The 12,683-nt window shown below is 44.2% G+C and overlaps 1 protein-coding gene across 7 annotated transcripts in view; it reads left to right on the plus strand.

Moving 5' to 3' along the window:
- Positions 1-12,683, plus strand: part of CLASP1 (cytoplasmic linker associated protein 1) — a 246,209-nt gene that overhangs the window by 73,087 nt on the left and 160,439 nt on the right. For all 7 annotated transcript variants that reach the window (XM_067549649.1, XM_067549648.1, XM_067549650.1 and 4 more), the window contains exons 4-8: positions 753-856; positions 1,943-2,034; positions 2,144-2,219; positions 8,170-8,267; positions 12,422-12,489. In XM_067549649.1, the coding sequence (XP_067405750.1) occupies positions 753-856; positions 1,943-2,034; positions 2,144-2,219; positions 8,170-8,267; positions 12,422-12,489 (438 nt within the window). The remainder of the gene's footprint in view (positions 1-752; positions 857-1,942; positions 2,035-2,143; positions 2,220-8,169; positions 8,268-12,421; positions 12,490-12,683) is intronic.

The raw sequence follows: 12,683 nt of genomic DNA on the forward strand, positions 1-12,683 counted from the left end.
TCTCTGGCCCTAAGTGGTTAGCCTCTATGCTGATTTCTGTTTTTGCCATGTATGCTCTCATCCTCTATGGACTCCGCAGAGCCCAAAACCTAGTCACATGAGCACAGCCTAAATTCTATGGAGGATTTGGCTTTAACCAGCTGAGTTGGAGAGTGCACTGTCTGGTTCAGTACAAATCTGCATCTGGTGAATTTGCACAGTTGTCTGCAAAGCAGGGGAACCATTAGTGTGTTTTCAACGCCCTGTGGTTTTCGTGAACACTTTGTGTTTTATTTGCGAGAGATCTCTGGGTTCCCTTCCACAGCTCCATGAATAGCCTCATGAACTTGATTCTCATTCTGGAGAGCAGTTTGCCTCTGCAGCACTTCCTGCCTTAGTTGTCGGCCTGTGCTACAAAGGCAGTCCCGTGCCATTACATTCGCCCTTCTTTCTTTCACAGAGGTCACAGAATGTCACTGTCAGAATGATTACATCTTAATTAATGCAAACCTGGCATGACCTCAGTCCTGAGAGGTTGACATCAATAGGAATTATGAGTGCTCAGCACCTCTCAGGATCAGGTCACAGACAAGTGAGTGGGTGCACACTTTTTTGCATTGTGCAGAAGTGATGTCCCAGAATCCTCTCTGTTTTGCTGGTGTGTGTGTGTAGGTGTGTGGGTATAGGTGTAGGGGATTTTAACTGTGTAGGGGATTTTAACTGTGATACTCTATCTTTCTTTCTGATAGACTTTGGTGTTTTGTTTTTTCCAGTGTTGCCAAGTTTATTAGACAGGCTGGGAGATGCTAAAGACTCGGTGCGAGAGCAGGATCAGACTCTGCTGCTAAAAATTATGGAACAAGCTACTAATCCTCAGGTATGGCAATGAATCCTTTGGAATACACTGCGTGTGCGTGTGTTCACAAAGTACCTACGTTAGAATCTGTATTTTTGACCTGCCATAAACTTACCTTCTCTAATGGATGCGTGCTAATTGGCTCATTGTCTCCATGTTCACAGGATAATTTCCCAGGGTGGTTATGGAGAATTGATCATGTTCATACCAGATGCAGTTAGATCTGGGAGGAATGGTTTATTATTGTTCTAAACCTTAGGTTCCAATTCTAGGAGAGTGAAATTGACTCATCTCTCTTCTGAGTTAGATCCACTGAGTCCCACATAATTTACTTATTTACTTACGTGAATCTTTCAGATTACTACTGTTATAATCCAGGTCCTTTCTGTTCTGTGTTGATGTTAATGATCCTCTGGTACTTTCTGTAAAATGAAGGGTTTGCCCCTGGCCAGGATTTTCCCTTTTCCCCCACAGTTGTTATTAAAACTCTACCCCATTTCAGTGGTGATGCACATGTACAGTTTGGAAAGATGCTTTGGGATCTTTGGAAATGGAAGTTGCTATGTAAACATGCTCTCCAGCTCTGGTTGTTTGTCCAGGAGAGCATCAGTTTCTGAGCCTTGCCCCTGTCTCTCCTCATTTCTGAGTTGTCCCAAGATTTTTAGGGCAGAAAGAAAGGCAGGGTTGGACACAGCATCCCCCACTGTTTAAATGCTCATTAGATAATACTTGTGCTTCCGCAGCAGCCTAGAGCTCTCTGGTAAGTGAAGGTGGGGCACAGCTGGGTTCATCGGTGAGCATGAGCCAGGGCTCTGCTAGAGGAGGGGCAGTCAGAGGTGTCATAGATGTTGTGTCTTGGGGGTTGGCGGCTATGTGTTGGTAAACCAGTGTTATTTTAGCTAGCAGTGAGTTACTGAAAGGCCCAACAAAGAATGAAAGTTTAGTCACTTTATGAAATTAATACAGTCTTTCTGTAGCCCTCACCCGTGAATCCTAGCCTCTTGTGTGTGGGCACAGAGTTTATATTTAAACCCATGGGATGATAAATTGTGCCTCAGCTGGAAAAGCAAACCTCACCCCCTCTCTTTTTCTTCTTTCCTTCTGCAGTACGTGTGGGATAGACTGTTGGGAGGATTCAAACACAAGAATTTCCGGACAAGAGAAGGGATTTGCCTCTGCCTTATTGCAACCCTCAACGTGTAAGTCAGGACCTGTCGTAGATTCGGGTTACTTGGTTCAGAGTGTTTTACCTTAAAAAAACAAAACAAATTCACACCGATGCACTTTCTCCACTTTCTTTTCTCCTAGATCCGGAGCTCAGAGTTTAACACTGAGTAAGATTGTGCCACATATATGTAACTTGCTTGGAGATCCAAACAGCCAGGTAAGTCTTTGTGAAACTCTCTCTTAAAATTCCATATTTACCGGTAGGGAGAGGGCTCTGATTGCCACACACAATAAGCAGGTCTCTAAATGTTGAGGGGTAGATTGACTGTGTGTGTTTAGTACCACCTGTTGGTGATGTTTGCAACTGTAACATTTACGAAAAGCCCTGGTTTAGTTTTGCATTAATGTGATTTTTAGGGCATGCCTTGTTCTGTTTTCAGTGACTTTATGGTAAATCTGAAGCAATTTCATTGGATTTACTCTGGATTTATACGGGTGTCACCAGAATATTTTATGAGAGACAAATCCTAAAAGACTGAAATCATGACAGTAGTTAACTCTCTGCGCAGCAGTGTGAGTTGCGTGGGATACTGGAGCTGTGGCCATCTGAATTAATTCAAGAGCAGATATGAGAGAGATGCATGAGTCCAGTCTGTCTTTGCTTAATGCCATGTGCTGAATGATCATTGTGCTATAAGAGCTGGTTTGAGGGGAGAGGGAGTAAGGAACTGACCTAATGTCCTAACCAGGGAATTGGTAATGATGTGCTGCCAGAGTTTTTATAAGGAGATTCCTCAAAAAATATCCCACCAAAATCTGTGACACGTTTCCAACCTGCTGTGTAAAAATAGTGCTGTTCCCTGTGAACAAATCCTCCTTCCCTTCTGCCCCAGAGAATCCAATAAGTTCATCCTTGTTTCTTCTCCCAACTCCATTAAACTGATTCCTATCGCGGTAGTGCCCCTCAGCCTGAAAAAGATGGGGGTCCAATTTCTCTAGGTGCTCTGCTAAGGTCAGGAAGAGACAAAGCCTGCCCCCAAGAACTTACAGTCCAATTTGAAACAAGGCACAGCAAGTGAAAGTAGGAAATGGGAAAGGAGGGCAAGGGACAGGGCAATAAGATTGTGCTGTTATATAAGGCAGTAACTGGCAACTTCCTGGTTCGCAGTCATTGGAAATTGCCCTCCCTTGCTCCCAGCACACCATGCTTCTCACTTCCCCTTGCTTCATGGATGCTCCTCTAGATGTTCCCCCTACCTGGTAGCTGTTCTCAAAGTAGCAGGTGGATTGTGGTATCTGGCTGTGGATGGGTGGTTGGATGTGGGGTAGTGTTGGGCTGGGGGTTGGTTGGAGAATGAGTGCCCTGTGGTTCTTGAGTTGGCAGGTCTTCCCCAACTACTGGGAGGAATTGGGTGGGGGAGAGAGTTCCCCTTGATGGTATAAGGGGCTAAGAGGAGGGGCTGGTTCCCCATGAGAGGTAGTAAAGAGGAGGAGGGAATGGGGAGCCAACTCCCTTCCAGGACTGACTTTTCAAACCTTGGCCAGGGGATGGACTGGTGGGCAGTGTGGCAGGGGAGAGAAATGGGCTCCAGGACTCTCAGTGCGTAGGCTGTGACTGTTTGGCCACACTGTCTCTCCCTCTTTCTTGTGCACTGCTAGAGCAGCCAGCAAGCATGTGAAGGGAGCAGTCCGTCTCCGCCGCCTCCTCCTCCATGCCCTCCTATTAACTGGGCACCAATACATCTCATAGTCATGAATTTCCTAATTATCCCCCTTTTTCTTCAGAGTCTCCCCAAGACAGTGCTTGTGGGGTGGAGAGGAGTAGCCTGGCTGCTCAAACAAAAACAAAATAACCAAAATACCCCCAAACCCAATCAAACATTACTCTGCCTCGGTATCTTGTTAAATCTTCACAGTGGTGCAAAACTAACGCATTTGGCTAAGATCAAGTGCACTGTCTGTTTAATAAATGATGCTTCCTCTATAAGGACCTAGATCCTGTCCCTGCAGGGGTGGGGCAGGAGGCGGGATGGCGTGAAGGGGGGTGGACCTTGTGATCGGATAAGACTTCTTTCTCTGTCTCCCTGTCCTCAGAAGCTGTTTTCCTTCTGCATTACTGTTGTAAAGCTGCATTAGCAGAAAGTTGATCAACACTGTCCTCTGTTGGCTGAATGTGATATAGCAGAAGCAGGGAAATGTGCAGGGTTTTTTTGTTTTATTTCGTTTTCCTTTGTTACACAGATGCAAGTTGTGTTGTTGAGTGAGTGTTCTGTTTTTCCAGTTAGAAGATTTTTTTTTTTTTTTAAACTAATGCTGTTTTTGAGTGATCATGTAGCAATTTCCCTTATCCCAGTAAACTCTTGTTATGGCTGTTTAGTTATATGCATTTAGGCTATTCTAATCCAGGGCAAGAATCTAAAGGATTTTAACATAAAAAACTTAAAAGCATTTTTTAAATTGTGATATTACAAATAAAGAAAAGCCACTATTGATACAGCAAAGTTTTATACCTGTGTTTGCCCCCTGGTAACCTCATTTTGTATGGCATTAATACTAATTGAGGCCATGATCCTGCAAACATGTACACATCAGAGTAACCTTACACACGTCATCCCTTTAAACTCAGTGGGACCACTCATGTGCATAAAGTCATTTATGTCCGTGACTGGGTCTCTAGGCACTATGTTATTACAAATAATAAATAATAAGTAGTATTTGTAGGGTTGCGGGCTTAGGCTGTAGGTTTTTTTATAGGGACTTTTCCTCAGAAAGCACAGGTTTCTCCTGGTGACTTTTTAGAGGAAGCATCAGTGTTCTTTTACCTATCCCTTTGGAGCCATGCTTTCACCTGTGCTAGCTACAGTCTCCCGTCCCCTGCTCCCCCTCCTAGCTATGAAAGCCTTTACCTCAGGTGCTTGCTCTGGAATCTTCATACCCCTCATCATCTCTAAGGGGAACAGGCAGCAGCGATGGAATCTTCAGCTGAGGGGACGAGATCTCTGCACATCCTTCCCTTGTTTGTAGCCGGATAGGTGGCCTCTCTTCAGCTTCCTGTAGTGAGAACTTATTTTAAGGTCTAATGGGGTCTCAGCTAACTCCTGCTACCCCTACAATGTCACAGGCCTCAAAGAAAGCCCCAGAATTCCTGACGTGTTCGTGAACCTACCAATAGCTTACTCTAACGGTACTGCTGCAGGATGGTGGGCAGTGCAATATGTTAGCTTTCTGTTTGTTGGCTTGAGACGATCCTGCCAACTCACCCAGGCTTTGCTTTATCTGGTAACTCATGTCTTATGCAGCTATCTATAACTCAGGCTGATAGCATGTGATGCTCGCCTCCATATTCTCTATTTAGATGGATTGGGTTGTGTCATGTCTACCCTTTTAAACTTTGTTCTACAGGAGGCCCCATGCTCTCCCTGGATTTTAGTTCCTAATTACAGCACATGTAAAGATAGTGACCCATTAAAGAAGGTTTGTCCAAGAAAAAGAGAGAACTTCTGATCTTGTTTTGGGACCTGTCCCACTCCACATACACTGTCCTTCAGCAATCACTGCAGCTCCTCAGTCTTTAACTGGGATTAAAATAACCTCCTCAGTTGGCCAGCAAGGTGCATACCCCCTTAGTGGTCCCAAGAATGCATCATCTGTACACCATGCTGTATGCATCCCTTTATGTGGTGGATGGATAGATGGATCTCTGCTTATGGGAGATTCCTCCTAACTTGATCTCCCACATCAGTGTCCTCTTGTCATTGCCCAATCTTCTCTCACTGTTCTTTTGACGGCTGACACCAGGGGGCACAGAAGGGGGACAGAGTATGAGGATCTCTCTGGTGTCCACACCAATGCTCCTCTACTGTTTAGGAAACCGGGTGTGACAGAATAAGAGTCTGCCCTTGACTGTGTCAAGTACTCGAGAGTCCTTTCTACCAGTGCACCCTGCTGGGGAGTGCAGCGAAGGTTTGAAGATTAAAAGATCAGGGATCCTAAAGGAATTGAAAGCCAAGCCTGGGGTGAATGTCACCGCCTTCATTTGACTTTGGCCCATGACTTTGGTTGGCCTAGAGGATCCCTATGTCTGAGAGCAGAGGCGATTCCCCAGTGTATGTCCCGCCTGCCAGTCCTGTGCAGTCACATCCATCAGCCCTGGGGCCGAAGTGTAAAGGGAAGCTCCTGTGGAATGTTGAAGGCCGGTAGGAGCCTGAATTTGGCCTTGGTTCCAGAACCCGACGAGAGGGGCAGTTGCGCCCAGAGACGCAGCGGCAGTTGAAGGGGCAGACAGCTGAGTAAGGAATTTGGGAGGGCCACAGAGGGGCCCCTCAGCTTGCACAGATTCTGCCATGTGAGGGCTGCCCTTCGTCCAGGGCACAGCCAGCAGGGACGGAGATATCTTAGGGTCCATACCAGGCTACTATTCCTGCCCTGCCCGTAGGTGGTGCTGCAATACAGTGCTTCACCTGCCTGTTGCCATGGGGATGAGGGGGCATCATATGGGGAGGGTCTGAGAGGGGGAAATATGGAGCTAGGTAGGAGGAGAGGGGAAGAGATGAATGTACAGTGGGAGATATGGACTTGACAGAGGCAGAGGAAAATGGTTAAAAGCACCTGGGGCACGAGGACCAGAACTTGGGGGACTGGGAGAAAGCAGAGACCCCACTAGGGGAAAGCTCTGCAGTGGAAGGATGGGGATAGACAAGTGTGAGCAGCAGTTATAGGTGCTGAGTGCGCTGGGCGCTCCTCAGCAATATTACTTCTGCAGCCATGCTGTCAGGGGTTCCCCCACCCACTGCTGCCTCTGAACCTCCCCCTCTTGAGGTGGGGGGTGTTTGGCACACGGGAGGGGGAGTGTGGGTAAGTTGATACTAGTGGTGGGCATTTCTTCCCACAACTTTGGGGCGGGGGAGGGATTGCAGGAGTCTGCCTAAGCGCACCCTCACCACCTGCAGAGCCTGATGGAGGGAGGGGGTTACATTACAGGGCGGTGGCATACCCTGTTCTGGGCTTGGGTCTCCTCTGCTCATGGAGGTGGAGATATAGTTAAATTGGCTGCTGAGCACATCTCTTGCAAATCAGAAATACTGTTTTACATGCAAAGTTTTTATTCTACATTCTGCCAGGAAGCCAAGTCAGTCTTTTACCCTGGCTTTGCCTAGATTAGACCATCCCCTTGGTGTATCCCCACCTATTGCCCTGGTATCCAGTTGCCTCGCATTAACAGTATCAGCACAGAGCATGTAAAATCATGAATAGTTTGCTGGTATAATTGATGTGCTGCTGTGCTAACGTACTGAAATCGGTTTTGTACTAGAGATACTAGGGGTTTTGTTACTCTCTTACCGTCCTCTGTCTACATCTACGTCTGTGGCAGTGTGACTCTTTCCTTGCTGGTTAACATGGTCTGTGTCTATATCACAGGTCTGGAGGTAGCCTATAGCCAAGGCCATTTTGCAGTGGTAGTTTTGTGGCGTTTTATTTTTCACTAGGAGATTGGTCTGTCTGTACAGAATCGAAGAACAGAAAGTCAAGTATTTCAATTACTGAGCCTTCCTGACTTCTTGACATGGAAGGACTTTTACGCAATTGATATCAAAATTGCTTCTTCCCTCCATGCTGTTAGACCAACACAGACAAAATTATAATGCAAACAGGTGCCTCTCCTGATTTAGTGCCATCTTACAAACTCGTTGTGTTGATCTATTAGCACAGGTACAAAATCTGTTCATCCACCTTTATCATGATGGTCATAAAGAAGAAAAAAAGTACATTATATTTAGCCTTCAAAAACTGTACCCATCCTAGATGATTACGTGAGTGGAATTTTGTAAGGCTGAGCAGACTTACTGCATGCACAGAAGCTGGTGACTTATGCTCATTTCCCAGCTCTGCCATTGACTTGCCATCTGTCCTTGGGCAAGACACTTCAGCGCTCTGTGCCTCAATTTCCTCATTAGTGAAATTAGGCTAATGATACTTATCACCCTCTGAGATCTGTGGATGGAAAGCACTACATAAGTGCTATTATTCTTATTTATTATGCAAAAAATCATGGGAACTATTGTGGCTGAGAAATGGATACAATGCTTTTTTTTTTGCTTATCTTAGGAAATATTATTAAAAATTAAAAAGTTGATTAATTTCTATTAAACATGTTCTTTACTATTTAGGTTCGAGATGCAGCAATAAACAGCCTAGTGGAAATTTACAGACATGTAGGTGAACGTGTAAGGGCAGATCTCAGTAAAAAAGGATTACCACAGTCTCGGTGAGTTAAGAATATCCGTTCTTTCTGCCTTTCTTGGTTTCTTTTCATTCTGTTTGTTCTATTTCTGCATTGAGGGACTACTCATGCCAGTCTTTTGTGGGGTTGAGCCCTTAAGCCCTGGTCTTGCAAACACTTTGTATGCATTTAACTCTACTCAAGGGCGTAAAGTTGATAGGGACTACTCACCTGCAGAAAGTTAAGCCCCTATGTAAGTATTTGCAGGATTGGGGCTAGAGCATCTGTGGAAAGTATTTAAAAAACATTACATAGGTCCTAGAAAATGTAACTCACTCAAATGAATGCAGTATTGGTCCCAGGACATTGCAGAGATGAGATGTGTAAGGTAATATCTGTTATCGGACCAACTTCCGTTGGTGAGAGGGGAAATGTCTACAAAGCAAAGAAAAATCCATGGCTGGTCCCTGCCAGCCAACTCTGGCTTGCGGGGCTCAGGCTCTGGGACTGTTTCACTGCTGTGTAAACTTCTGGGCATGGGCTGGAGCCTGACCTCTGGGACTTTCCCACCTTACAGTGTCCTAGAACTTGAGCTCCAGCCGAAGCCCAGATGTCTACACAGCAATGAAACAGCAGGCACGGGCTGGGCACAGGTGTCTAGTTGCTGTGTAGACATACCCAGAGACAAGCTTTTGAGCTCACACAGAGCTCTTTGTCAGCCCTGGGAAACTAACGTGTTGTGGGGGGTGTTGATCATTGAAGTAGTAGAGATATGACTGGGTTTTGCATCCGTTCTTCTGGCAGGGTCTGGTGCCACTTTGAGTTGGTGTGTCCTGGTCTGTGGGGAGTTTGTTTCTGATGGTGAGATTGGAGAGGTTTGGGTTGTTTGAAGGCCAGAAGAGGGTGTTCAGGAAAGATTTCTTTCAGGATATAGTTGTTTGATATTCTGTAGAGGTTCCAGTGTGAGGTGGTAGGTGACAGCTAGGGGTGTGTGGTCAGAGGGAGTTTTATTTCTGTGTTGAAGTAGGTTCTCTTGGAGTATTTGGGTGTCCTGTTCCATGATGCGATCTACTTCTCTGGTGGAGAGTCCTTGTTTGGTGAAGGCGATTTTGAGTGTGTTAAGATGTATATCCCGGACTTTCTCCCAGGAACATATTCTGTGGGATACAGCATAGTCTGGCTGTACGTAACAGATTTCTTGGAATGTTTGGGGTATTACTGGATCTGTGAAGGTCAGTGTGGTGATCCGTGGGTTTCCTGGAACTCAAGTGGTAATGAGTTTATGTTGGAACATTCTGCTTTGTCACTTGCTCCTGAACTTTGTAGGCCTTGCATGTATATTAAATATATTAGGAACAAAAAGAATCCTTGCAATGCTATTGGTCTATTGCTAGATGGAGATGATAGCATTATCAATAATAATGCAGAAAAGGCAGAAGTGTTCAATAAAGTGTAAACTTTTAACAGTGAGAATAATTAACCATTGGAACAATTTACCAGGGGTCACAGCTGATTCTCCATCACTGACAATTTTTAGATCAACTGGATATTTTTCTGAAAGATCTGTTCTAGAAATTATTTTGGGGAAGTTTTATAGCCTGTGTTATACAGGAGTTCAGACTAGATGATCACAATGATCCCTTCTGGCCTTAGAATCTATGAATATAGAGCAGCTGGTTCAGACTGGTAAATGAACACACAGTTAAAAGGACGTTGGCAGGATAAAAATCATACATTCAGCATTGCCAGGCCCAAGCATTCATAAATCCTGAGTCAAGTTACCCAACCCCAAATAGTGACAATTGTGAGATCTTTAAAAAATATACATATTGGGCTCTTTTATATTTACCCTCTGGTGTTTGAACCTTAAAGTACAATTGGGCTATATTTTCAAGTTTTTCTCTACAACCATAAAAACTTACTTCTTTTTTAAATGAAAGCAGAGATTCTCAGTTAATCACTTCTTCCAGGAGTTGTGGCTTTAAGAAACACAACAAATATTGTGAGATACAACATAATTGTGAGAATTGGCAACACTTGAAAAACCAAACAGTCTTGCAGGTATTACAGTCTTGTCTGCATAACAATACCTTAGATTATTTTGAAAACTTAAATAAAATTCCAGTTTAGAAAAGCCACAAATTTTAGGGCTTGATATGGGGATCACTAGGTAAAATTGAATGGCCTGTTTGTATGCAGGAGGTCAGACAAAATTATCATAATTGTCCCTTAAGACTTAAACTCCTGGAATGTATGAAAGTCAGTGTATTGAGTTTGTTTACTTTTTGATCCTCATTCAGTTTGAGCAGTGAAACTGGTTAGTTTCACTTTCTGGTTCATAGCAATGCAGGGGAACATTTAAGCACATTTGAAAGCTCCCTGGGCTAAATACTCCTGTCATTTACACTAGCGCAACCCTGTGGAGAATTTGGGATGCTATTTTCAATCAAATTGAAAAACATCATGAAAACATCCGGAGCTCCTTTGAAAATCTGGCCATAAAAATGGCCAATGGGGCTAAATGCTGAGCATGTGAACTTCCCCCATTCAGGGTCTCAGCACTGCACAGGATCAGGCCCTGGATTAGCTGAGTGGAACACGTGGTTCCAAATATCAGACCCAAGTAGTAAAGAGACAGAGAGAGGAAATGATTGCAGGAAGTCTTTCAGAAAGAAGTGGATCTGAAAGAGGCATATGAAAGAGGAAAGGGAGTGTGTATGGTGCAGGGGAAGCAGGAAGTGGATGTGTGTTTGGGGAGGCATAATAAATCAGCTGAAAGTGGGCAGAGAAGACCGAGGGAGTGATTAAGAGAGCAGAGGTGGAGGAGCGAGTAGCATGAGAAGGTGGGTAGGTGGTAATGAGAACAGATGTGGACAGAGTCTGTTCTGGTCTTAAAGGTGAGGATGAGAAGATACAGTTCAACTTGCAGAGACTCAGACAAATAGGTTTGAGCTGAAGTCTGCTCTTTCTCTCTCCTTGGTCTGTGAATCACTTACCTTTTTGTTGGTGGTGATCTCAGACACTAAGTAACTTCTAGTCCCTGCGAAGGATGGAATAAGTACTAGAAAAGATTCTGGAGAAGTGTATTCAGATCTGATTTTTAAACTAGTTGATAAATGTTGATATCGTGCTCTGGCTTCTGGCAAAGGACTAACGTGGCCTTAGCTGCCACCAGGTATGGCTCCCCTTGCCTTCCAAGGGCCGGCTGTCATAGGACTCAGCATGTTGTTAGAATACTCATTGATAGAAGAGAGATTAATGGCACATTGGCCATTACAACATGCACAGTCTAAAACTCTAGAACAAGGGACTTTTTGCAGCCCATCAAGGATCATTTATATTATTGTCTCTTAACCTCGCAACCTCAACTTCTATGTCAGTAAAATGGATTAATATGAACTGCAATGAATTGTACTGTGTTTTGCCTTCAAGCTTACAGCCAGTGTGTGTTATGTGTAATGGATGTTTGGTATAGTGAGAAGTTTTGTGGTTTTGCTTGTCAGGATGTTTTAGACATTTTAGGTCAAATTGCGTCAATTAGCCGCTGGACCAAGTAAGAGTGGTGTGGAGCTGCATCACCCCAAGGGCAGCTTTGAGAATAATTGTTTCACCAAGGTGTGGTGTGGGGGGAGGGGTGGGTGCTGTATAAGCTGAAGTATCGCTCCCTGCCTCTGCGTGCACCCACATAAAGGGCTGCCACAATCTCTCTGAGAATGAAACTCCATGGGCTGGCATATTTTGCTGGGCTAACGAACAATGGAAATTCCAAGGTGAAAACAAGGCATGAACAGAAAAGAAATGTCAAGGCCAAACAATAATGTTCTTTAAAACCCAAGACTTTTCCTTTATCAACAATTCTGCAAAATAGCAAAGTTACAAGCACCTGGAAACAGGGTTTTGTAATGGAAATGGCAACCTTAATAATAGGCCGTGGTAAGTCCTGCCTACAGTATGCCACCTGGTGTCTCCATCTTTTCTCTGGTTCCTCCTTGTTTATTAATAATCAAATATTGTCTCTATACGTTACACATAAAATAGATTAGGTCCTCATCTTGTTCTCATCGAAGTCAATGGCAAAAATGCCAATGACTTCAGTAGGAGCAGAATTGGTCCCTTAATTAGCATTCTAAGTTACAGGGGTCACAGTAATTCACTTTGGCTACTCATTATGTAATGCATTTTCTTTAACTTTCAAACAGGTTGAATGTAATTTTTACAAAATTCGATGAGGTTCAAAAATCTGGAAACATGATCCAGGGTGCAGGTGGTGAGTAGAATATTATTGTCTCCAGTTCTTTGTGAATTATCAGTGTTGTGAAAATTCATAAAATAACTTGTATGCTCATTCCAAAATGCTATATTTTTTCCTATACACCTGGGAATGGTGGTCTAGATCACACACCTCATTGTGTGGTGGAATGGGGCAAAACACTAGGCTGAATAGGGTGGAAATTGTGTTTG

The sequence above is a fragment of the Emydura macquarii genome, unplaced genomic scaffold (assembly GCF_026122565.2).
Source record: "Emydura macquarii macquarii isolate MOO-44397 ecotype Brisbane River unplaced genomic scaffold, CSIRO-AGI_Emac_v2 contig_1253, whole genome shotgun sequence".
NCBI lineage: Eukaryota > Metazoa > Chordata > Testudines > Chelidae > Emydura > Emydura macquarii.